This window comes from Phalangium opilio, unplaced genomic scaffold (assembly GCF_054372755.1).
Source record: "Phalangium opilio isolate 3A_F unplaced genomic scaffold, DU_Popi_V2 ptg000113l_1, whole genome shotgun sequence".
In the NCBI taxonomy this organism is placed as follows: Eukaryota; Metazoa; Arthropoda; class Arachnida; order Opiliones; family Phalangiidae; genus Phalangium; species Phalangium opilio.
In genome coordinates, this window is record NW_028324209.1 from 521159 (window position 1) to 547759 (window position 26601).

A 26601-nucleotide genomic window follows, 5' to 3' on the forward strand; every position below is an offset into this window, starting at 1 on the left:
CGGCCCTTCACCATCTATCGTCTGCTTCCTAATGAATTGTCTGCTATAGCAATTGACACGTTGGAACCCCCGTGTCACTCAATCATTCGTGAATTCGAGTGGTTTATAATTATTTCGATTAACTAAATGTTTTAAAACTTAATTAAAGAATCAAAAAGCGGCGCTTAAAGAAGCCAAGCGGATCAAAATATACTGAAATCATGATAACTTACGCCATTATATCTCGAACGAGTGATGGACTTCCACTCTCAGCTTCAACAGATGCCAATCAAAATCAAACTAATTTCGAATGTCAAGAAGCGCGAAAATATTTGAAAATTTTAGCGAAACAACTAGGACACAAAGCCAAAATTTGTACCGTTAAAATGTACTCGCATTCAGTACAGTAAGTACTAAAAATTCCATCATTCTATCTACATATGTGGTATTTAACGCTATGGTTCTAGCTTTATAAGTAGTTTTGGAATCTCATACTTGGCCATGTGTGAGAGTACATACCCCGCCGTACTTGCCTTTAGTTTTTTAAATGATATTCAACGTGACTTTGTTTCAACGTTTGATATGAAACAAATTAATAGCGTTGTACGTCCCTATGCGTTCATAGAGTTTGGTACGCTTTATCGTGACTTTTTATGACCACAAATTGGAATTAATTTTATTTAACCCCCGTAGATAGTATGATACAAAAGCTAAGGCAAAGGTATAATAGTCCACGAACTCTAACGACTAAAGTCAGTTTAACGGAGATGAGTGCCGAACTTGCTCAAAACCCACCAAAGCAATATATATTGAGCGATATTATACCAAATTTGACGAGGAAAGGACCAGTTCTAGCTAGACCAGGTAGAAAAGTTTAGTTACTTTAAAATGACTCGTTTGATGAACAAAATATAAAACTTTTGTCAACAGGTTGTCAAGCGAGCCTTTTGCCCATGTCCTTTTTTACGGTGATTGCCCTGATTTTTATAACATTGAGTAGTCTTTTGAGTATTTATCGCGGGATATCAGCCATTAGCGCTTCAACTTTAGAGGAATACGAAGGAACGTCTCCTTATCATGGCTTGTCATTTTTGCTCGAAGCTTTTTGCGGAGGAATTCAGGCTTTGTTACTATTGGCTAATGTTAAACATAGGGTCCCCATAGCGTGGATTTCATTTAGTGTTATAATTTTATGCAACTTAGCCATTTGGCAATTGCAAGATCCTTTTTTTACCATAATAAACTTGTTAATCGCATCGGCTGGGACATTAGCTATTTTATCCTTAACTCCGTCCAAAAATCCAAATTACAATGTTTGAATTAAGTAAGAAATATTTTTATAAAAGGAGCTGTAAATAAATTATATAGTTTAAGAAATTTATCATGGTGTTGTCCAAATTGTTATTATTTTTAATTCTTCAGTGTTAAACACTTGTTACTTTTTTTTTTCACATTTTATTTTTAATCCTGTTTGGGGCTAAGGGGATGTAAAAAGGGGGGTTGGCAACCCTCAGTATCTGGACATACAAGGGGGTTGATACATAGCCATCTCTGGGCACATTCATGATACAAAAAGACTACAGCGCAGGCGCCAAAAGAGAGATGGAGGGCAGAGTTTTACCTCCATGAGGGTCCGTGTCTTTCCCTCTTAGTTAAGTTACATCGAATTGGTCTATTGCCGACCTAGGGCTGAAAGAACCTTACAGCTCCGAGAAACATGATGATGTTTAATTTTAATGTGTACAATAATATAATAACTTAATTTATCATTTCTTTTTAGAGTAATAGGCCTTTATAGAAAGTTTTTACGGCTTGCGCACCTTGTTCATTTTTCCCGCCGCGCCTGCGCATTATAACAGCCATACGTCACCAAAATTCTCTCTGACCTGACGTCACTAAACTATGCAGGAAAGCAGTTTGTCGCGCTAGGTAGGGGCATTAACTGTTAAGCCTTGGCTTCCATAGCCCATTTTAAGCGATAGATACACAGGTGAACGAATAAGTTATTTTAAATATTAATTAATTAGATGAAGACGTCAGATAATATAATAATTTGAACATTTCAATCAAGATTTGCTAGCACAAAGAAAAGAAACACAAACGAGGAACAAACGCGTTAAAAAAGTCCACCATAGGGACTTGGCAGTAGAGGGGAAAAAAGGGGGTTTGAAATATTGACGTCATCTAAAACGTATTTTGAAAAGGAACGCCACCTATATTTTTATACTTTTATTTACGTCGGCCATTATGGTATGTTTTTTTCCATCCTTATCATGGATAAAGCGGAAAAGTCAAAGCTAGGATCTAAAGTTTCCACTAAAAACTACTTTGAATCTCTATCCCTTAGCCTAGTAATCCACTGTCTATTTCGAACTTCCGATAAAGTTTTCGTTTTTTGGCATTGATTCAATATTACGCTTGGGATTCTATGAAATGTAACTTTACCCCCGTTTTCATTTAAACTACCGGATGTGCTCTTACATCCTTTAACGCAACATATTTGAACCATGTTTTTCACTTCACAATGCTATCTCGCGTGTTTCGGCCAAGGAAAACCATACCATAATGGCGTCCGTGTCGCGAAGTGATTTTTTTGGTTTATAAACGAGCCACTGATGGCGCTAAATTACTAATGTGACGTATGCTTTCGTAAGCTAGCCAAGTCCCTATTTTATCAGTCTGCTTTATCTCTCCAAATCTTGCCTCCAGTTCGTGTTTTTTATAACACAAAACTGGCTGAACTGAACTGACTCAATTTGAACTACAAGAGGGGCCAAGTACCCATAATTCCTTTAGAACTCACGTTAGGCTGAGGGTTAGATCACTGCAGTTAATTAAATTAATGCCAAAGTTTCATTTTAATTTTTAAGAACAGGTAATTATCAATTATTCTTATCAATCCTGTATGGACTATCTTAAACGTTAAATGAAGAGACTGACTGAAGTTGTAAAGCCAATTACATTAACCAAGGCTTAAGATTGAAAAATGATTATTGTTTTACTAATTTACTTTGCTTTTACTGTACTATAGTTATTATTATTGAGCACTAAAAAAAATGTTGGACGTCTTCAGTCACGTGTTTGGTCGTAAATCTAACAAACCTTCGGGTAGTCAACAACAAGATGGTTTTGAAATCGTTGGAGAAACTGCGAGCGATAGAACTTCAATATCGTCTAATCAGAGTTTACTCAATGATCCTGTACCACCTTATCCTGGTGCCGTAAGTATTTTATTAACTTATTTGTGAAATATACAGGGGCCCCAGGTCCTATAATTCCTATAAAATGATAATTTTAGAAAGTGTCCTATTTTATCCTTTTAATTTCACAAATCGTCTTATAAAGTTATATATTTTGGAATTTTGGAGTAATTATGTATTGAGTAATGGCAGTACTACGCATGCAAACGTCATACCCTTCTATCTCTTAGCTCAGTGTCATCCCCCTACTGGGCGCGTACAGTATCCCGCTTACAAGAGAGCACTGCCACTAGTCTATAGTCCCAGCTGTATTACGTTTTAAACACAGAATTAGCGAGATCTCATTTGGTCATACAAAAAAATCGCGGGCTCAGGAATGTTTTGCAAATACTTTGCAGTCTGAGCTGCGCTACAATTAAATTTCGCCTAACACCTTACAGACTGAGCTCAATTATGGCACAGACCTTTAAAATATCTTTTAATTATAAAAAAGAGTTATGAAAATCTATTTTTTCCGAAAAATATCTCTCCCTACCTGATCCTTTAAATTTTCAGTCACTTTTAAGTCCCTTTTTTGCTTATTGTTTATTTTTTAATTATTAGTCTATTTTTCAAGTAAATCTGAATGTGTGCCTTTCAGTGTTTAATTAGATCAAGGTGTCATGTAACGCGCTTTAAGAAATCTTACATTCTCACCAAGAATTTATTTACTATAAGAATGCCCAAGTCACTAGATTTTACGCTTCTACTCTTACGCTGGTGTTAGCGGACAAGTAAGCCCCACCCCTTTCATGTCCGTCATTGCTCTGAGCTTTCCTATTGGATCCCGTGGGGATAGGTCATACAGACGCGATTGACGTATTCCGAATAGAGAAAAAACCTCGAGCAAAGTAAACAGATAATGGAGGTTGCCACCGGTGCTGAAACGGTACGCGAATGGATTTTAATTGCCATTAACAAGTTAGTTAAGGTTTTGAACGTAACTTAATGGATTTTGAATACGTGTCTCTACGTGAAAATCGTTCGTTCTATAATTGTTTCTAAATCGAATCAAGTGTACTAGACTTATGATTTCGTGAGTTCCAGAAACCAAACCAAGGCTTAACGAAAAGGTAAAAAGAGACGGTGGAAAACATTGTAAGATAAAATATTAAGTCCCGCCTTGGTTTCCAGCCTCCCCCCACCCATGAAGGGGGATTGTCGACTATCACGCGCGCACTGGACGCCTTTTTAGGCCTTCTTATAGTAAATTCCTTCTTGTTCTCACTAAAATAAAATTATACACACTCTAGGTCTCATAATTTACAAGTCCTATATAATCTTATAATTTGATGAATCTGGTCCTATAAAATCCTATAATTTTGCCAAGGGAATCCTATTTTTCCTATTAAAGGGCTCCACCGGTGGCTTGCGGGTGCTGTAGTTTTGGAAGAGGTAAAAGGCAGTCTGCCATTTGCACGTGTAAGAATAGAGACCCCGCAAGCCTCTGGTGGAGCCCTTTAAAAAACACTCTATAAGAGTTGGTGCCTTCTATCTTTTACTCTCCTTTCTATTTGTGCTCACTGATTTTCGGAATGGAAAAATTTAAGCATATTGCGCTATATTTTGTTTAGACATCTTTAAACAGTTCAACACCTTACGGACTGGCTCCGACTTACGATATAACTCAAAATTCACGAACTACATTCGCAAATCCTTTGGAAAACGTACCATTTACGCTCCATCCTAACTTGCGAGTATCGGAGGATATCAAACGATCATGGGCAAATGTTTCTCAATGCCTCGCATCGATTGATCGGTATAAAAATATAGAACAAGAAACTTACTACAGTTTTGAACTGGAAAACACTGTGCTAAATGAAATAAGCCAAGCGCAAATTTAATTTTAATCACTTTATTCGTGATTAAAATTAAAATCGAAATTAATTTTCGTTTACTTTTATTAATCTTCCTCGTTTTATTTTGTATAAAAATGTATAAAAGTAGTTTATTGTGAAAGTAGGCTGTGTACTTTTAATTGAAATACTGTACGTGTTGCTGAAAATAAACAATTTTCCAAGGAAAGGGAAGGAGAGCGAGGTAATCTATTCATTATTAGCTTTTAAGCCTTGGTCAAGGGATATCGTTACCTTAGTGGGTCATTTAACGCTACAAGAAATTCATAAATAATAAATCGCCTGTTATAAATAAGAAAGCGAGAAAGACGCTGTTTGGTCTGACGAAAGACGTTTAGGTATTCTAGCATGTGGCCTACTTTCCGCTAAAGCGGGCGCCTAGCTACTCCCTCCCTCGTAGCAAAAGGCCATACCTTTAAGTTTCAAAGGTTACTTTTGGCACCAGACTATGGAGTTACTTATTGTAATGTGTTAAACGTGTCCAGGTGTGGACTTCGCGTGATATTTAATGTAGCTACGCTTAATGAATATACGCGTGATAACTTCGGGCAGCCAACATTAAAATCGATCGTTTTCAGGGGCTTTTTAACTCGTAGGGACTAGAATCCTGTGCGGAATTAACGCGGTAAGGATGACAGTAAATTGCTCTATATTGTAACGTCTTTAATTGACCCGTCAAAACAAAAGTATATAAATATAAAAAGTATACTTCGTTTACAATTCCCTGCTTTTGGCTGTAGACGATATGTACTCTGAGAAGCAAACTACACTCCTCTCAAGCTCCTGCACGAACTAACCAGTCAGAGAAGAGCTTCTTGACTTTATAGTTTTATAGAAAGTAGTACATGATGCTGGCGATCCAAACGTTAATTTTTTGTACTAGAGCTAGCATCTGATACTTTATGAGCCTATTCACGGTTTGTTACTTGTGCCACGGCCGGGAAGGTAACCATACGCAGAGGGCAGTTGACACTACTCTGGGATAAAGGAGGGCTTCTCATATTACACGGCGCCAGCAAGTGTCAATGAAGTGTACTTTTTGTTTTATTCTATAGGCTTTTGATTATAACTGGTTCTATAGGAGATACAGGCTATAGCCTTGAGTATGTGATAGCAGAAGTATAAAATACTTCTCTCCGAGAGAAGTGTACCACAAAGCGGGGTAAGTGTAACGTCAGTCTTCCCAACATCGGAACATTTAGAGCAAGGTTACTAAAACGAATCACATACGCGATAAATAGTTCCCTCATCATTACTCTATTAGCGTTTAAATATTTGGCAAGACGCGCTTGCGCATTTTTGTCCCACGTCAAGACGAGGTTTGTGGGATGATTGCTGGGGATTTAGTGCCAAACAATTATAGAATTCACCTTACGGTGCGATGCCCGTTTGTAGTTTGATGAGCGGGAAAGCAAACTAAAAGGGTGAGCCTGGGAAGAATGACGTTACATAACTAAAGCATTAAGAGGATACAGAGTGTCATCCTTCTTCTATTATCCCCTTCTGGTGATAGTCTTAATTCTCCCTTTTACTAGCTACAATACTAAACACTTGGAGTCAATCGGGCTTCGAGCAATACGCAAATTAGCGTTCTCTCCATGCTGGTCCTTATTGAGATTTCCACATTGGAGTGTAATAACTCTAGTTTTCTAAGAGATGCGTTGAAAGCCTTTGAGTATGTGATAGCCCCAATTATTGCCTCTCTAACAATACCTATTTCTTGGGATTACAACAATCAGGGCTCGAGTTATTAAGTAAATTAGCAATAACGTAGGCCGCTCAATCATTATTGGTCTACTAAATTTGGAGTGTGTCTGGTGGATCTAGTCCCGTTGAATATAGTCCCTGATTTCACGAGGGAAGACGGAGCGTGATTTCAAGGTTTCCCCACCAGTTGTACCGTACCTAACTGTACTTTTCGCGGGAAACACGCGTTATCGTATAGTTAAGATCTTTTATTTATTTTAAAAGGGAACCCAGTCGACGTGTGGTCTATGAGGCCACGCTGTTTATTACTCATTCAGACTGCGAAATGGTCTTCTTCCGCTCATAGTCGCGTTGCGTCCTGGACTGAACTGTCTGTAACTATTTCCAGATGTTCTTCTGGTAGTTAATGATAATTTCCCGCTAAGTCTTTAGGCTTAGAAGTAATCTAGTATGGGTTGTAGCGCGGTGAAATATGCCGAAATTGGACATGGTAAAAAGGTCAAACCCTTAAAGGAACAGTCGCTAAAAGATGCCACCATCAAAGAACAAACGGAACGTGCCACTAAAAAGCAAGTTAAAGGTTGGTGGTTTAATTCTTATGGTTTTTGCTTGGTCATAGCTCTAGTTTAATAAAAACTTCCTGTGGAATCCCTTGATAGCCTTAATTTTCATCTATCCGAAGATAATAATTACTTAAACCTACTAAATAGTATTGGAGATATGAGAAGAAAACTAGCTTTAATTTTCGAATGTCATAAGTCGGAGGCTCTAGTTTAACAATTAACACTTCCTGGGAAATTCCTTAAATACTTTAATAACTCTAACTGGCCTCTTATTTAACGAAACTAAATACTTGAACCTACATCAATCAGGGCTGGAGCCATGATAAGAAAACTGACTTTTGACACCCTTGAAAATAACTTCAACTTTGGTACTGTACATCCATCATATCAGATGAATCCTAATTTTAGAACTCTATAGTTTAGTGTCACTTAATTCCTGGAAAATCACTCGCGGATATGACAGCACCTAATTGTATGCCTCTATCTATACCAAATAATTGGACCTTTATTAATTCGGGCTCGAGCAAATAAGGTTTGATCAAAACGAGTTGGATAGTCAGTACCTGAAGCCTAACTACGAAATGTGTATCGCGTCCAGGGAAATCCATTGAGAATACAATATCTCTAATTGTCCTCAAGCCAACTGTAACAAATTATACTCGCGCCTACATCAACTAGGACTGGAGATAATCAGCTTTGAAAAATATTCAGTCTTTTCCACACTCATTCTTTTGGCATTATTACATATCCCCAGAAGTGAGATAAGACTAGAAGTGAAGGGCTCTAGCATTGATAGTAGATCCTGGCACTAGTGAACAACTTTGAGGATTTTATGCCGCTTCCCACGCGCTAAAACTAGAGAGAAAAAAATTGGTCGAGTTCCAAAAACATTTCCTGACCCTTCCCCTCAACCTAAAGCCGCGGAACACGGAAGCCTGTGCTTGAATCTAGTTCGGCCGTCTACCACCGCGAGCGTCTCACGTTTTGGAGGGAAAATTCAGAAACCGCTACTAGAGGGCCAACCGTTGGTGTGTTATCAAGAATATTCACTTTCGCCGAGTGAAGAATTTGGTTAGCTCAGTACTTCTGGTCTCATCTCACTTCTGATATCCCTTTTAGCTGGGTGGCTGAGTTCTTTTTACAAAGGAGTTTTTGATTTATGACGTTATTAGCGCGAAGAATAAAGCTAGCCAGCTCCTTTTGTGACCATTTTTGCCCATTTTTCCTGATTTGTTTGACCTCATTTTCGAGTGTGACTTAATTCTCTAGATTTTTTAATCGCATTCTCTCGAGTTTTTAATTGCGTTCTTCATCAATGTCATATTATTATTGTTCTTACAGATAGAGGGAGTAAAAAATGTGGTAATATCCGAAAATATCTGTCGATGGAATCCAGATTCGTTTCTTCCGTTTTTCATAGATCAAAAAATTCCAGCTGTTCGTCGAGTACCCGTAAGTCAAATTTAAAATTAACCCTTTTTTATTTCAATTTTTCGAGGAGAAATATCAAATTTCTTTTTTAAAAATTTCATTATAGTCATAAGGTAATGCTACGCGAGACACTATAAGTTCACGCGTGTCGTAGATTAAGTAATTTTCTATTACCGTACGTGTTTACGACGGTAAAACAAAGCTAGATATTTTAATTTAGGGAATGGGATTATCTTGACCGGGAACGGAAATAAGTACGGGCCACTGCAGGGTTTCCATAGTACCTGGACAACCTACAAAAGTCAAGCTTTTGTAAATGGTTATCTAGAAATTTTAAAATTGCAATTTTAAGTGTCAGGGAATTTCATGTTGCTTCGGCATTTCTTTAGTTGTACCATAAGTTCATAAGATATGTCCCATAAGTTCGTTACTGGTTAATCAGAGGTTGTCATGAAATGACGTAGGTGAAACGTCATAGATTCTGGTAAAGCGACGCCTGGTGACTTGGGCACCATCAAAGACTTAGTAAAGGCTAGCGCACACCTAACGTCATCGGACGGACCGCACGGATCGCACGCATCGGATAATTTTCTTCAACTGCGCACACTGAATTCGGAGCATTCGGATTTCCGAAATTCCGAACGCGCGTATGAGCAATTGAGAATGCGCGACGGAATACTCGGGAAATTTCAAACTAGGCTTAACATAGTGGCTAGTTGTGCGTGTTTTTTTTTCTAGTAAAATCAGCATTTTTTCTGATTTTTCCCGTATTAAATTACTTACCGGAAACACCTTTCAACTTGGAATAATGTGGTAAACCTAGCAAATTTTCCTAATCTTAAAAGAGCGCCATTTTATGTTTCATCAACACATAATCTGAGCATTCGTTGAGCGATTTTTGTCTTAGCTCCGTACGGACCATACGGATTGTATGCCCCTATCGGGAATCCTCGTCGGCATTGCCGACCTCCGATACGTACGATGCGGACAGATGAGCGCGTTCTCATTTGAAACAATGGTAATAATAATAAAATCCGATGCGTGCGATACGTGCGGTCCGTCCGATGACGGTAGGTGTGCGCTTGCCTTAATGCAGACTAAATAGGAGATGATGGAAGTGCTGCAAAATTAACCACCAAGTGTAGTCAGTTCTCGCTTCCGTCGCTCTCGAACTTGCTCGAGCTGCAAGTCTCTAGCATTACGAAGTATAGGAAGTGTCTTACTTATGGGACATATCTTATGATTGTACTAGCACGAAGAAATTAATATATTTGTAAGTTCATGCAAGGTACTAGCAAAAGTATATAATATTTCTCTTCTAGAGAAGTGTACCACAAAGCGGAGTAAGTGTAACGTCACTCTTCCCAACATCGGAACATTTGGAGCGAGGTTACTAAACTGTATCACACGCGCGATAAATAGTTCCCTCATCATTACTCTATTAGTGTTTAACTATTTAACTATGCGCTTGAGGATATTTGTCCCACCCCAAGACGAGGTTTGTGGGTTGATTTCTGGGGATTTAGTGCCAAACAGTTACAGAAATCACCTTACGGTGCGATGCCCATCTGAAGTTTGATGAGCGGAAAAGCAAACAAAAAGAGTGAGCCTGGGAAGAATGACGTTACATAACTATAGCATTAAGAGGATAGAGTGTGTCATCGTTCTTCTATTATCCCCTTCTGGTGCTATAGTGATTTTTAGATACAACATTCTGACTTTTGTACTTACAAATAAAGTGGAAAACTGGAAATTAAAATTGACTTAAGACGAGCAGGGAAAGACTGGGTTTTGAAATGAAAAATTTGTGGAAACCCTAACGCGGAACGTAGGGAGAATTGAAAACTAGTGAGAACTGACAAACATGCTGGATTGAACTAAGACTTGAATTTTAAGTCTCAAACGCGAAATCTTCAATGGCATCTAAGGACCGTGATGTAAATAGTAAAACTACTAACTTTCCATCACGTCGTACCATAAGCATGTTCCATAAGTATGACACTACCCATACTTCGTAATGCTAGAACGGCGCGAGAATTGACTACACTCAGTTTTTCAGTCCATCTTCCTATTTAGTCGCTTCTAAGCCTTTGACAGCGCCTCACCAGGCGTATATCGCTTTATGAGAATCTATGGCGTTTCACCTACGTCACTTCATGACAAGTTCTCAGTAGCCAGTGACAATCTTACGGAACATATCTTATGGACTTACGACTTTAGTTTCGGTAGAGTGTACATACTGGCCTGTCCCTCGTAGATTCCTTCTCGCCTACCCTACCGCAATGCATTATATCAGTTTCTACTCAATCAAAGTAGTCTTGAAACGTCAAGAGACCAAAAGTAATTGACGTTAAAATAGTTATCGGTGAAGCCAGGGGTGAAACTTCTAAGAACGATTAAGCGACTTCTGAATTTGACTGTTCTATGAATTACCTATTTCCACGTACCTTCCAAGTACGCGTTTTTAAAAGGCTAACTATCCAGGGTTCATACAAACGTGGTAAACGCGGAAGATCTAGACAAGTAAAGGATTAAGGAATTGATCATAATAATCATCATTATTAAATTTCTTAGACCGTGGATCCGATAACCGAATTTAAATTTGTAGTACAGAAAAAGGTTCGTTCGTTGTGCTTGTAAATTTATGCATTTCTTTATCTGCGCGTGACCTTTGTTGAGAGTCCTGTACTATTTTATGTTTTAGACTATAAACAAAAGTTCATATATTAAAGCAAAAAGTATACTTTGTTGAAGATTGTTCGCGTCGTGTAATATGAAAAATACCCCCTTTAGCCTCAAGATAGTGTCGATCCCCCAACGCGTATGATTACATTCACGAGCGTAGCACAGGAGACACGAGTGAATAGGCTCAGGGTTGTAGCAAGAACTATCGTTTGGATTCCAACCATAGAGTACTATTTTCTATAAACCTTTGACCTCCAAAAAAAAAAACCTCTCTCTGATTGTTTGGTTCGTGTAGAGGTTGAGAGGAGGGGGTCGTTTGCTCCTTGTTAAATTTCGAAGTATACTTTTTGTTTTTTACTACGTACTTTTGCTATTATGTAGTTTTACATCTCCGAGTGACGATGACGTCACGGAGAGGTATTACACTGGACGTGCGTGTCTGTCACCGCGTTCGCAGATCGCAAATCGGAGAAAACGTGTTTGCAGAAAACTATTTTTACCTCTCGTGTGACGTAGGTAAAAAAATACTGTTTCCACTAATGGGTTTAATTATACTCCTTGTTACTGTTGTATAAAGTAATCATGATAAAAGCTTAAAAAATTACGAGAGGACAGACCTTTTTTATCCTCTTGTTTTATTCTTAATAAGAATATAAAACATTTATTTTGTATCAAAAAATATTTTTGGTGCTAAGATTGCTTTAGAAAAATCCAAACGGTTAGGCATTGGTAAAAAAGACATGTGTAAGCTATTTGCAGAGATGATAATTGTTTTACATGTTTTAAATAAGACTGAAGCTTCCACTATTGTGTTTATGCTCCTTGTTTGTTTCACTGAAAGCCATCTAGGTGTAGATAACAGTCAGAACAAAAATTTCAAAAAAATATATTTTAAATCTAACCAGATACGCCCACCTAGTTGAAAATAGACCTTTTAAATTTGCGCGAGCCATTCTTGAGAATTTTTCTTTGCTTATGGGTTGTCAATTTATCTACCAGTAAATATTTGAGTTTGGAAGTTGGATATTAAGTCAAATTAAGTGGTTGTAAAGAGCCAGCAGGTTTTTGCCGCCTTTTTGTGAGTATTTGATTTTTGTATGTAAAATGGAGGAAGATAATGTTGAGAGTAAGGATTAAATGCGGAAGCGCAAAGCGCGGGAAAGGATGAGGGCAAAAAGGTCGATTAAATGCGGAAGCGCAAAGCGCGGGAAGGGATGAGGGCAAAAAGGTCGACGTTTTCATTGAATACTTAAGTTTGTATAATCTTCTCGACACGGAGAGGTAAATTTTGGTTTTCCCAACTTGTTGGCTTAACGTTTAGCCTGCCAATGGCAGGGCTTCCACCAAAGTTTCACGCAATTGCGGGTTTTCTTATCCTTGATTGTGAATCAATTGCATTATATACCCTAAATTTCCAAAAATTCTTAAAGAGGCATACACTAGATTTCAAACGTCAACTATAGCTATGTTTAAAATGACTTAAGAAATGTAGTTTCTTAAAATGATTTAACCAGAATTAAGGCAATTTAATGACGATTAAAAAATTAATATCAATTATATTTATTTAATTATTTAAGAAAAACGGCTCGACTCGGAGAGGTTTATTTTGGTTTCCCAACTTGTTTTATAACACAATGTATAATATCAATTTTGCCAATGAACCAACCGTATTTACGCGTTTGACTAGAAAATAATTTAAAATTTTATCTTGGAAAATTTTAGGAAAATACTCTTTCAATGTAAAATAATATACCTTGAAATTTATCAGAAATACTTTTTAAAACCTGTACATATCGTAGAGCCAAATTGGTATCGGTAATTCTTTTATGAACCCTGCGTGGTGTTTGTTCATGAAAAACAATACAAAAATGAGAGCGTAAATGTAGCTTTAAGGGAAGACGCCAGTCAATTTTGGAAGGCCAGAGAATACTCGACTTCATTTCCTTATTATTGCACTAATTCCAATTCCGCCTCTCATTTCTTCCCCTCCTCCCCCCCCATGCGCGACTCGCGTCCAAGGTCCTTACTCCGTGACACAATGGACTTAGCAATTTTAAAGAGGACTCGCAATGCCTAGTAATTTTTCTTAACGTGATCACTCGCGATGAACTTTGGGGAATGCATTTATTTTTACCTCTGCAAGTGACGATGACGTCACAGAGAGGTATTACATTGGTCGTGTCTTTGTGTGTCTGTCACGGCGTTCGCAGTTGGCAAATCGGAGCAAACGTGTTCGCAGAAAGAAACTTTTGCTTTTACTCCCATCGTTAGGATTAAGAAGATAGGGTTACGAGAAACGTTTAGCCTCCCAATGGCAGGGCTTCCACCAAGGTTCACGCAATTACGCCTCTGCGTATCATTTACTGTGAATCAATCGCCTTATATACCCTAAATTTTCAAAAATTGTTAGAGGCATACGCTTGAATTCAAACGCCAACAATAGCTATGTTCAATATGATTTTAGGAATAAAGTTTCTAAAAACGATTTAACTAGAATTAAGGTAAATTAATGACGATTTAAATAATTAATATCGGTTATATTTATTTAATTATTTAAGATAAACCTCTTAATTGCTCCCATAATCGAGGGGTGTAGTTGATTGGCCCTCTAAAGCTCAGCAAAGGCTAGTTTTAGCTCTGCCCTCATGGACGAGTTCTAATTGGTTCCTGTCTTTTGCAAGGTACAATTTTTCGTGTTGTCAGGCAGAGTGTTAATAGCAAGAGTCGACATTTGTTTATGGGAACTTCAAAGATGGCACCGGCGGGAAAAAATTATTTAAAATACGTCACATGCAAAATACAAAGACTCGTATGGAGCTCTTTTCGCGAGAAGTCCAATTTTCCGAAATGAAGGTATAAAACGAACTAAGTTTCTTTGAACCACGCCTCTCCTCGGTCACTTGCCTCTGAAGTATCATTATTACCCACCCGCTGATGCCTTCTGTATAAAGCTATATCAGTTGTGACGTCAGTGCCTAAGTAAAACGTCACGGGTTTAGCTTTGGCAGTGAGCGGCCATGTTTGGTACTGCTTTGGTTCTATGGGCAAATAGCATGGGTGACGTCGCACTAAGCCTTCTGAGATAGCTCTATTCTCAGAAGCCTTAGTATGACGTCGCCCATGCTATCTACCCATAGAACGAAAGCGGTACCAAACATGGCCGCTCACAGCCAAAGCTAAGCCTGTGACGTTTTACCAAGGCTTTAACGTCACAACTGAGATAGGTCTATTGTAGGTACACACTGAAATTAGTGAAAGATTTCTGCCAGCCCGTTATTATCATCTTGAATGAAATGGCGTTGATTGTACGTTTCAACCGTAGATATTTAGTAAACTTATCGATACCTATTTCCTATAGACGGGCTTTATTGTAAATAAACTTTCTGGGTAAATAAACATGCCCTCGGCATTCATCTTTTATAATGGCAGTCCGAAAAGTAACAAAAATGTCTTGAAGATCAACAACGCACGGGTTCGTTTGTTGGCATTATACCACCACCAGAACCCTTTATGCGCGTTTTACCGAGGGGTACGACATTCCCAAAAAAAGCATACGGGATTTTGTGATTTCTTTAGTTGATTTCGTGATTTCGACAATGGTTTCGTGATTTCGACAATGGTTTCGTGATTTCGACAATGGTATCGTAAGGTCGAGAAATAAGCCGCACGCGGGGACTTTTCCCATCCCCTATCGGGTTTACGCGATCCATGTCGACACAGGGCGACAGGACGACGCAGGCGCAATGGGGACATTTTTCAGGGGTTTAGTTTATCGACGCGCTACACTTCCGTTTCTGTCCCATCTAGCGAGATTGTAAGGAAAAGGGGTCGAAGAAAAGGAAACGAAGCCGAAGGAAGAGAAACGGCTAGAGAGAAAAGCCCCTTTCTCTCTCTTCCTTACATCGCCAACGTGTGATTATGTTCTTGCTTTTGCAAAAATTTCTATTATGCCATGTCTATACTAAAAGTCATTTTATCTGGTTATAATTTCCTAATTTTGAAGGATCAGGGAGTTATGTGCTACTATAATGTCTATAAAATTCTTTATGTTTGGACCTATTCACATTAAAGTTCATAAAATATCCTATAAAATCCTATATGCTTGGACCCTATTCACATTTAGGTTCATGAAATATCCCATAAAATTCTACATTTTTGAACCTATTCACACTTAATTTCATGAAATATCTCGTAAAATCCTATATGTTTGACCCATATTCACCCACAGTTTCTTCAAATATCCTATAAAATCCTATATGTTTGACCCATATTCACCCACAGTTTCTTCAAATATCCTATAAAACCCTATATGTTTGAACTATATTCACCCACAGTTTCTTCAAATATCCTATAAAATCCTATATGTTTGACCCATATTCACCCACAGTTTCTTCAAATATCCTATAAAACCCTATATGTTTGAACTATATTCACCCACAGTTTCTTCAAATATCCTATAAAATCCTATATTTTGAACCTTTTCACATTAAATTTCATAAAATTTCCTATAAAATCCTATATTTTGAACCTTTTCACATTAAATTTCATAAAATTTCCTATAAAATCCTATATTTTGAACCTTTTCACATTAAATTTCATAAAATTTCCTATAAAATCCTATATTTTGAACCTTTTCACATTAAATTTCATAAAATTTCCTATAAAATCCTACATGTTTGGACCTATTCACACTTAACTTCATAAAATCCCATAAAATTCTATATTTTTGAACCTATTCACGCGCAATTTCATAAACATCCTATAAAATCCTATATGTTTGGACATATTCACATTAAATTTTATAAAATATCTTATAAAACTCTATATTTTTGAACTATAATTTTTAAAAAACCCATAAAATCCGATATTTTTGATTAATTTTAAATTTCCAACATAATTGTTGTGGTTCCTAAATGTAAATATAACTGGTCAACCGCGTACTTGGTCTCTATTAGTCATCCACATGTCCAGTTCAATTAAATTCCAAATTTTCCCAAGTGCCGTTCATTCTTAATGCAACTTAACAAAATGTTATATTAATTTATTCCATTTAAAATCCCATAAAACCGCAAAAATATACCCTCGTTTAAAGAAAACGAAAGGAATTTTCAATTTTTGACTGCAGGGCTCCCACGTTGTGGTGATGTCTACTTCACCCTTAAATCGTCATTAACACGAAACTCGTACTAAAAGTAGGGTTAGCTAACAGGGTAGAGGTGTTGGCGTAGTGTTTTCAAGCTTGGACATTTTCTCCAACACACTCTCGAGGCAAAATCGAGCGAGCTAGTTCGGCTTTCTCGCGCTACACTGCCGTTGCTGCTCCAATCGCCGCCTCGCGTTCAATTCTTGTCCGTCTTTAACAGCAGGTAAGTTCATGGCTGCCCTTACCTCTCAATAGCAAGCTCGAATCACAAATTCCCCACCAATATTCTTGGTTCATTTTTAAACCACGCATGGAATTAAATTTTTAACCTATTCTACTTGTTGTGATGAAATTTTACTCATTTTCTAAATGCGCTCTGAACCCTTTGCTGTGTTGAAACATATTCTATTTATTTATTTGTTCATTTATTTATTCGATTCGGGTGTTTTACGGCTGCCATAATTGTTTTTATTGGTACATTAAAGTTTTGAGTCAATCGTAAGGTTATAATATACTTCCCCATAAGTGTAACGTTATCGTTTGTAAAGCCAAACGAAAATAGTTCAAGTGTAGACTATATATGTGCGGTGGTTTAAATCCAGCTATAATAGTTTCTTTATTATAGTATCTTTTTGCCGAGAAGTAGTTTTGATTGAAAATTATATGTAAATTAGGGTTAATTCAAAATAGCTTGAAAATCGTTAAATGTTCCGTCTATAAAGTACTCTTTAGCGTCAATAATTTCATAAATTTTTGTTGACAAAACAAGCCTTTCAAATACTACAGAAAAGGGGTTAGGCTTAACTCATTTACAGTTAATTAAACCGATGTAAGTAATGATGTAATTAAGAGGGATCTAGAACTAGCTTATATTTGCATATCTCTTGTTTGTAAAAAAAAAATAATATAAAGAATAATTAGTCCATGAATTTTCTCCATTGATGTTTTTTTTATTTTGAAACCAAGGCTTAATAAGGATCTCTAACATCCCAAAGCTAAGCCTAATTCGATTAAAATATTATAAAGTTCATTGTCTGAAGTAATAATATAAAATTAAATGTGTCTAACGCTAAACCAATAATTATCTAACCTTAATTTGAAATTTCCCATCCTTATTCGATTTTAACACAATAAAGTCCATTATCCGAAGTAATAGTTCAAATTTAAACGCGTCTAAACCCTAAACCAAGTCTTAGTGAGCACCGATAACATCGAAAGATTAAACCCAATAAACAACAAACCCTTAGTAAATAGAATTTGCACAAATCATTACTTAATTTGGAGTTATTAAAGCCCTCCTATTGGTTAGATAGAGACAAAGAGAAAGATTGAACTGATGGAAGTTACTTAAATCCAGTAAATCAGTCTTGATCCAATTAGGATACGTGGAGATCAGAATTTCCTAACACATCCCCTGGTGGATATTTATATAATCAATTTCGGGCTCCTTATCTGGCTGGGATTAATAGTACCACTGTCTATTAACACGTAGGGGAGGCCTCTATTAATGACTTATACACAAGCTCTCCATGAGAGAAAAAAAAACCTCAATCAATAATGTTACCTATTATGCCCTTAACAAAGGCCCGACGAAGGAATCAAAGGCTTATTCCGGCGTGGAAAAATGCAACTTCCAAGAGATTGTGAGAATACTTCGTATAAGAATATATAAAAGAGACAAGATAGAACTGTTCCATATGTCCCTTAGGACAAAAGCCATCAAGAACAATGCGTAAAGTTAGACTTCACGAGAAGAAATTCTAACCACGAACTTTCTATATAATCATAGCCCACTCGATCACAGCACTCGACAATGCAAGCTGCTCGTGCTGCTTGCGTCGTGTTGCGCGTGACCGAGTGGGCTATGATATAATGAGCCAAAATCTTAATGGAGGATCCCATGTTAAATTTTTCTTGATAAAGTGTCCCAAAATACTAAAGAGAAAAAAGCTAGCAGACGACAAAGTCTTGGAGGAAGACGGTATAATGTAAACAAGTATAATGACCTCTTGTCTCATTTCACTAAGCCTTGAGACTAATGTTAGTTTTATTTTTTCAATCTTTTCAAAAGTAGAGTTTATTAAAGTAATTAGAAATAGGAAAAATAAAGATTTGCGTGTTTGGAAAGTGATTCTAGGAAATTAAAATAGAAAAACGTACATTTTGTACCCATCACAAAACCGTGATGCGCATATCCTGCGAAACTGGCCTGCAACTGCGCACAGACGTTGTAAGCAGAAACGCCGAGTTTCTGGTCCTTCTAGATTGAAGGTTCGTGTTCTCATTAAGTAATTTTGGTCCGTCTACCAGTGTTGCAACCGTGAAGAGTTTAGTTCAAATCAGTACTGGGCCTGATAATTCTGAGATTTTTCTGTAGTCCTTTAGTAAAAACTGGCTAAAGTTACACTATAAAGCTTTCCTTAGAAATGCTAACTTATTGTACGAGTATGTTATAAGCTTATGTCCTTAATTTTAAATTTATATTCTAAAAATGTCTTTATATTCATAGAAAATTATGCAAATTGATATTTTGATTAATTTTAGCCTTAACCAATAAAAATTCTTGCGCAGTCTCTCGGCGGTTCCATTTTCTTAATTTGTTTAATTACAAACTGTTAATCAAACTCGGAAGAGATGCAATTATTAAAGTTAATTTTCGTCCGTTATTTTATTTCTGTTTTGCATGTAAGAAAATTGACAAAGGCTTCACTCAACTGTGCTGGTCTGGCTGATTTTATTTGTTTGTTTAGTCGTTTAATTTTTAGTTTAAATGATATAGTTAAACCAATTAACCAAGTGCTAATAGAAATTAAAGGAAATACTATTTTATAAAGATTAAAATTTATGAAGCGTCTATCATAGCCCACTCGATCACACACAACACCACGCAAGGGCTATGCTCCTACAAACTTGCTTTTCTCTGAACATTAATTTAGTGAGGGGAGGGTGAAACAGTTCTACAGGCGCCCATAGGAATAACATGGGCCCGTTCCACCCGGTATGCTAGCTTCCCCAAAGAACACTGAAATATTTAGAAACATCTTTAAAATCTAAATAAAAAAAATTAACTCAGGGTTGCCACAGTGCCTGGAAGGCCTGAAAAGTCAAGATTTTTGAAAATGTGTGTTTTAAAATTTTAAAATTGTCATAAAAGTCAGGGAATTTCAAATAGGTTGGGCAATTTTCCTACAGTAGTATCATGGATAAAGAATGCTAGTAAGGAAATTTGTTTTCACGTGATAGGATAGGCAACTCCCTATCTCGAACGACAGCTTATTCTGTATATACTCTGTTACAATATCGGTTGTCAGCACGCGCGAAGCTAGGTCTCTATGTAACCTAGCTTTGTGCGTGCTGTCAAGAGAGACGAAAAACTTCAGGATTTTCAGTATTTAAAATATCCGCCAGTTTTTAGCTTGAATGCACGAACCTCTAGGCCTTAGTTTCAAATGCTTGTGAAATTGCCTACAGCCTACTACACGTATTTGAAACTTAAGCCGTGCACTCGAGCTTAAAAACTAGCGGATATTTTAAATCCCGAAAATCCCGAAGTTTTTCGTCTCTTGTCATCACGTACAAAGCTAGGTTACATAGAGACCTAGATTCAAAGTTCATGGTACTAGTCATTTAAAACCTGAAAAAAATCAAAGAATTTTGCAATGAAAAATCTGTGGCAGTTCAGATCGTTGAGTTCTGAAGTATTTTTCAAAATAAATAAACAAAAATAACGTTTTTTATATTTTATTTCCTATCTGTCAAGGAGTATTTTGACTTTTACGCACGCTCCCTCGAACTTGATATTCCTCGGCCAGCATTAAGTTCTTTACGCGCGACCCAGTGACCCCTCAACATAAAAAATACGCATTTCGAGAAGACTTCTTGAAAAATATTTGAATTTTCTATAGATTTCGAATTTTGGAAAAGGCCATTCAGTTACTACCTTGAAAGAAATTGAATATCTCTTATTTAAATGGATAAAATAGATCCCTTCCAAGATTGTAACGGACTATCTATATGTTCCGAGGGAGTTACAATATACTGACTAAATATATTTTCACTGAAGGGAGTGGTTTGCATTTTCTCCGGTGTTACCAGAGTCGAGAGGGAAAGGTTAGAAGTTCATTTTAAAAAGTGAGAATGTAGTAAGAGGAGTAAAAGTTTTAGTTTAAGAAAGTATCTCTGAACTTTATGCTTTTGGTCATAAGTTCATAAGATATGTTACATAAGTTTGTCACTGGTTACTAAGAGCTCAGGGCTCCCAGAGCTAGGTTCTATAATAACTATAAAAACCTATAATTAAGTATCCTATAAAATCCTATATTTTTTGCAAAAAGTCCTATAAAGTAATATATTTTTCAGTATTTCTAGGGATAGATATAATTTTAGAAGTAGGAATGGAGAACGGTTAGTATTTACTTCAGTCCGACTCATAGCCAGGTATAAAGCCCCTCCCTCCAACACGCAACGAAAAGTTTAAATTATCTTATTGGCTCACTTAAACTACGTTTTGAGGACGTTGCTGACGGGGATGACGAAAAATACGTAATTCCTTCTGCCTCTTCTTTCATACCCCTCCGTCCCGGGGAAGGGGGGTCCGTCCGGGATTTTGACGCGCGCCCAGATTACTCTGTTCTCCATTCCTACTTCTAAAATTAAATCTATACCTGGTATTTCATCTATTTCAACCCACCGAACCAGTAAACCTCAACTTTTGCGCTTTAATCCATACTATTTCAGTATAAACCAGCTTTTACTTTGCATGTATAAGTACTGAAAGCTTTTTATTTAGCTAAGTACTGTTGCCAGATTGGAGGTAAAATTGGGGGTAGTTACTAATTAGGTTGCCATTATTACATTATTTGTTACGTTCAAGTTAAAATAAATGTTTTATTTCGCTTCACGCATCTTTAAAAAGAACGAAATTAATATTTTAGCGTCCTATATAATAATATAATTCTGGAAAAACGTCCTATAAAATCCTATTTTTTTTACGGAAAAATACCTATAATTCCTATGAATATTTTTCGAAATTCGGCTGGGGCCCTCTGAGCTTGTCACGAAATAACGTAGCTGAAACGTCATAGATTCTCGTAAAGCGACGCCTAGTACAAAGGCTTAGTACAGATTCAATACGAAGATGGACTGCAAAACCTTGTGTACTATGTAGTCAATCCTCGCTTGTCGTTCCCGAACTAGTTCGAGCTGTAAGTCTCTCAGTAGCATTACGAAGTATAGGTAGTGTCATACTTATGGAAGGAACATATCACTTATAAACTTATGTTTTGATTAAATGCTAGCAGCAAAAGAACCCCGCTATGCCTTTCAGGACATTTTAGAACATTACTTTTTGGGCCTCCATTTTAAAAGATGGAAGAGAAGGGAATATTAGTTTACCGCAAAGGTTTATATACCACAATAATTAGAAGTGAGATGAGACTAGAAGTATTGAGGTAACCAAATTCTTCACTTGGCGAAAGTGAATATTCTTGATAACACACCAACGGTTGGCCCACTGGAAGCGGTTTCTGAATTTTCCCCCCATAACGTGAGACGCTCGTGGCGGTAGACGGCCAAACTTGATTCAAGCACCCGCGTCCGTGTTCCGCGGCTTTAGGATGAGGGGAAGGGGGTAGGAAATATTTTTGGAACTCGACCAATTTTTTTCTCTGTAGTGTAGGCGCGATGGAAGCGGCATAAAATCTTCAAATTTGTTCACTAGAGCCAGGATCTACTACCAATGCTAGAGCCCTTCACTTCTAGTCTCATCTTACTTCTGCAATAATTAATAGCAGAGAAACTAATACACATTCGTGAGGCCGCCATTATAGGTTTTTTCGCTCCCGCTAGAAGGAACCCGCATTTGCTACACGCGGGAGGCTAGCTAACTCGCACTGCCTCTAGTGGAGCTTCTTGGCGCGAGGGAAATAAACCAATATGGCGGCCCCACCCCTATGGCGTTTGCTTTTCTTATGGCTTTAATGGAATGGTATATATTATAGATATAACAATCAGTGAAAAAAATATTAACGGTTGAAACGTACAATCAAAGTTATATCTCGAGGAAGGTTTAGCTTACATTTCTAGATAGTCGCCATTTTCCAAGATGGCCGAGGGTTCTTAAAATATTTCTTAATAAGCACCTACTACTTAAAGGGAGAGTGAAGTGGAAAATAAAGTGATTTTTTGTACCCCTTCTAATATCCATAAGACCAATCTGCATAGTGAAACATCCAGGAAATATCTCCGAATGATTTTAAAATTCCAATTAGGTTCAGATTTTAGGGATAATTTTAAATAATGACCTCCGACCAATCGCGTAACGATCTGCCTTTTTATTAACTAAATTCTCGTGGCACGCACCGTGTCCAATGATATTTATCGCGAGATTTGATAAAATTCCGCGCGGTGTGGCTATCGTGGCGTGAGACATAGAGCGTGCACCGGAAATTTTGTTAACAGGAAGGCAGGGCGTTACGCGATTGGTCAGAAGTCCTTATTTCAAATTATCCATAACATTTGAACCTAATTGGTATTTTAAAATTCTTCGAAGACTGTATTTCCTGAATGTTTAACTACGCAGACTGGTCTTATGAAAATTAGAAGGGGTATAAAAAACCAACTTGATTTTCGACTTCACCCTCCCTTTAAGAGTAAATGAACGTCCCTGCAAAACAAGTGTTCAGCTTCCGAGGTAAAGGAATTTGGTTTTGGGTTGGGCATTGATTATCAATCAATCAGTCAGTCATTACTTTTACTTAATTCCTTGACAAAGGCCAATTCTATTTATCTTGCTATATTTTCTCTGGATGACAGTTCTGACAACACTGCACTGACCTTAATGCTAATAGCCAGGGGTCAGTAACTCAGCGTTGACCATCTTTCAAACCCTATAAGGGATGGGGAAATTGGGTGATTTCTTTCTCGATACAATAATCACGCCAAGATTTTGTACACCTGATTTCTGAATTTTTACGTGAATTCCGTTGATTACTGAAGGAATTCCTTGATTTCTGTGATTAGGATTATTTTCTTAGGTGATTTCCATAATCTTTACACTGATTTCCCGTTATTGCCGCAGATTACTTGTGATTTCTGTTTGAATTCTGGTTATTTTTTGGTGAATGCCGTGATTACCACTGGATTCTTCGTGAATTATACGATGAATGCAGTGATTATTTCTATTTCAACTGATTATGATTTTTATTTTAGATTTTCGATTGATTTTGTATGATTATTACACAAAATGTGTGATTTCCGAGGTGATTACAAAAGATTGCTAGTAAATCATGTGATTATTTCCGATTTTTCTCAAGATTTCACGTGATTTCCAGTGATTATAGGCGATTTCTGATTACCTTTGATTACCCACAAAAATGACAGTGATTACTGATTAGTGATGATTTTCTAATAGAAGAATTCTAGAAATCAAGTAATCGATTTCTAAGGTTTTGTACACCTGATTATTCAAGTGACTAACCCCTCGGCCTCGGGTATACAACAGCGATAGATTGATGTTCAAATATATCAAGGTTACTTGAAATTATTTTCAAAGTAGGCGCGGTGAGGAAGTAAATGAAATAAATCTTCTCCCTTAACATCGCAAAAATTACATCTTTAGAATTAAAGTCCACGTATACACTTTGCAAGTTTGTCTGTAATACTTAAGGTATTACCAAAAGTTCATAGATAAAAGCAAAAAGTATACTTCAGTGAAGCTTTCTCTCGCCGTGTAATATAAGAAACCCCTTTTATCTACCTTTTAGCATAGTGCCTATGATTAACTTCACGACCAAGGCACAGGGAACACACGCGAATAGCCTCAATGTAGGAGCCGTTTAACGTTTGAATCCCCACCACAGAGTGCTATTTTATAAAAACTTTGACCCCCAAAACCTCTTTTCTGATTAGTTCAGGGCCGGATTAAGCAATTTTGCACCCGGGGGCCGACATAGTGTGATAAAACGGAACAGCAAATGTCGCTAAGGGGGAATAGTTTAACTCAATGCCCCCCTGGCCCCCACTTTAATCCGGCCCTGGACTAGTTGGTTCTTGTTGAGGTTGAGAAAAGGGTCGTTCGCTTCTAATTTTACATGGGGTCTTCAGCCAAAGACTAGGAACATTCAACGAAGTATACTTTTTGAATTTATCGATATACTTTTAATATTACCCCTCGTCTAAGATAGGGGGAGGAGTTTTTCTCTACCCCTTTAGTGAAACAAAAAAAAACCTGTCTATTGATCGAGTCTAAGCCAATTATATACCCATATATATCCAAACCGGAAGTCATGAATTGAATAAGGAAAAAAAATATGAAGCCATAGTTTTCTTCCACCAGAGATACCTCTAGTCTTTTTTATCTTAAATATAATTTAAACCCGTATTATGCAAAGAAATTCCAATTACTTGTGGTAATAAAGTTATGATTAAAGACATAATTGCTGTGTAACAATAGCAACCCACTTTGGCTGATCTTCAGTACATTTTTGATGCTTAACTTTTCTAGCGGCAATTTTTAATTATTAAAGATTGAAGCGGAAGACACGTTAATTTGCTTTCAAAGTTAATTTACCATAAATTAGGTCTACAGGATATACATAGTTTCTATAAATGTACCAACAACTTGAAATTATTTAAATTAACGTACCTAAACTAGGTTTGAGCTTTCAAGGGGGTTATTAGCGCTGATTATCAGTTGTCAGCCACTAATTACTTTTACCAGGAGTTCATAATAACCCGAAGTACGAAACTGGTTAAAAAGCCCGTAACAACAAAGTTTCGCCGTAAAGCTCAGCGGATTCATACACCACTTAACTCCCAAAGAAATAGTTACCCCATTTTTAGTGCCCAAGCGCATTAACTTACACACTTCCGGTTTAGCACTATTTTTATCTTGTGATTTTGGGAGCGAAAATGGCTCACGTCTGCTTCTGTCGGAACGGTGTAAATTAAGCCTTGGCTAAGAAGTTTGCTTTTAGTCGGGGTTTCTAGTTTTCTACAAAACATTTAAACGATCGTCAATGATGTTTTGTTGTGATATGTGTGAGTGAGAATTCCGTGGTTAAATTAAAACGGTTTGGACAAATTTATTCGCAGTATCTGTAATATAAGAATTGCAACGTGTTTCTACGTCCACCATATCGCCATTTTTCTTTTCGACGGAGATCCCAGCCAACGGAAGTTTTGGAACGAAAACCAAGGACTATAGATACGACTGCGATATACTGTAAGGTTGTATGTCCATAAACAGGCTAATCCTTTCTATGCGCAACGACAGAATCTTGTTGTTCGCGATTTTTACCATTAGCTCTATGGCCAGTTTCATACTTCCCCCCGAAGGGGGGTTATTATGAACTCCTGCTTTTACTCATAAAGATTAATCGTTGGTATCAATTTTACTTCCGTCCTTCCTTCCAGTTACGATCAAATCAAAATCCCCGGAAACCATAATTTTTCCGAAAGGGTTAAAAATAAAAATAAAAAAAAACCCAAAAAGCAAAATGGCCGCCCGCTTGGAAGTCTAGAGGGAAGGAGATAAGGTTAAAGAGGTAGATGGTTGCCGGGTCAATGACGGCGTTGTGTTATTGATAGCCTTTACCCCCCTTCTATCTCCCTTACTACCTACGATTGGATCATTAGAGGGGGCCCCTTTAGTTGATGGGGCCATGTACCCACAAACAGGGTTTATTTTATTTTTTTCCGCCCACATGGCCAAGCTGTATTGGCCGGGAATTTATATTAATTTATCACATGAATATTGCAAAAGGTTCCAACAAAGGCTTATAGAAAACATGTTCAGAAAGTGAGCTAGGCACTGGGGAGGTCAGTTCCCACCCAGTTACACGTACACAAAATCTTTCAAGCTTCTTTGGTCGACCAATCATTGTTATACACACTATTTAATATTACCTTATCTTTTCTAATTTCGCTAAGACGAAAATAGAACTTCAGGCATTGATCTGGGAATGCTTTCGAAATTATCTTGGAAATTATCATAGATT

At 37.2% G+C, this 26601-nt stretch overlaps 2 protein-coding genes across 3 annotated transcripts in view; both read left to right on the forward strand.

Moving 5' to 3' along the window:
• The first annotated feature begins 36 nt into the window (after positions 1–36).
• LOC149623139 (vesicle-trafficking protein SEC22a-like) lies at positions 37–5248 on the forward strand. Its single transcript, XM_089852431.1, has 6 exons — positions 37–385; positions 447–610; positions 673–843; positions 910–2854; positions 3011–3200; positions 4793–5248. The coding sequence occupies exons 1-4, from the start codon at positions 201–203 to the stop codon at positions 1296–1298; spliced, it is 909 nt and encodes a 302-aa protein (XP_089708557.1). The 5' UTR covers positions 37–200; the 3' UTR covers positions 1299–2854; positions 3011–3200; positions 4793–5248.
• Positions 5249–6883: 1635 nt separating this feature from the next.
• The window catches only part of LOC149623140 (uncharacterized), a 72048-nt gene continuing 52330 nt past the window's right edge, over positions 6884–26601 (forward strand). The window contains exons 1-2 of one of the 2 annotated variants that reach the window (XM_089852433.1): positions 6884–7361; positions 8686–8796. In XM_089852433.1, coding sequence (XP_089708559.1) covers positions 7232–7361; positions 8686–8796 — 241 coding nt within the window. In that variant the 5' untranslated portion in view covers positions 6884–7231. The remainder of the gene's footprint in view (positions 7362–8685; positions 8797–26601) is intronic. The other variant, XM_089852434.1, reaches the window with a different exon arrangement.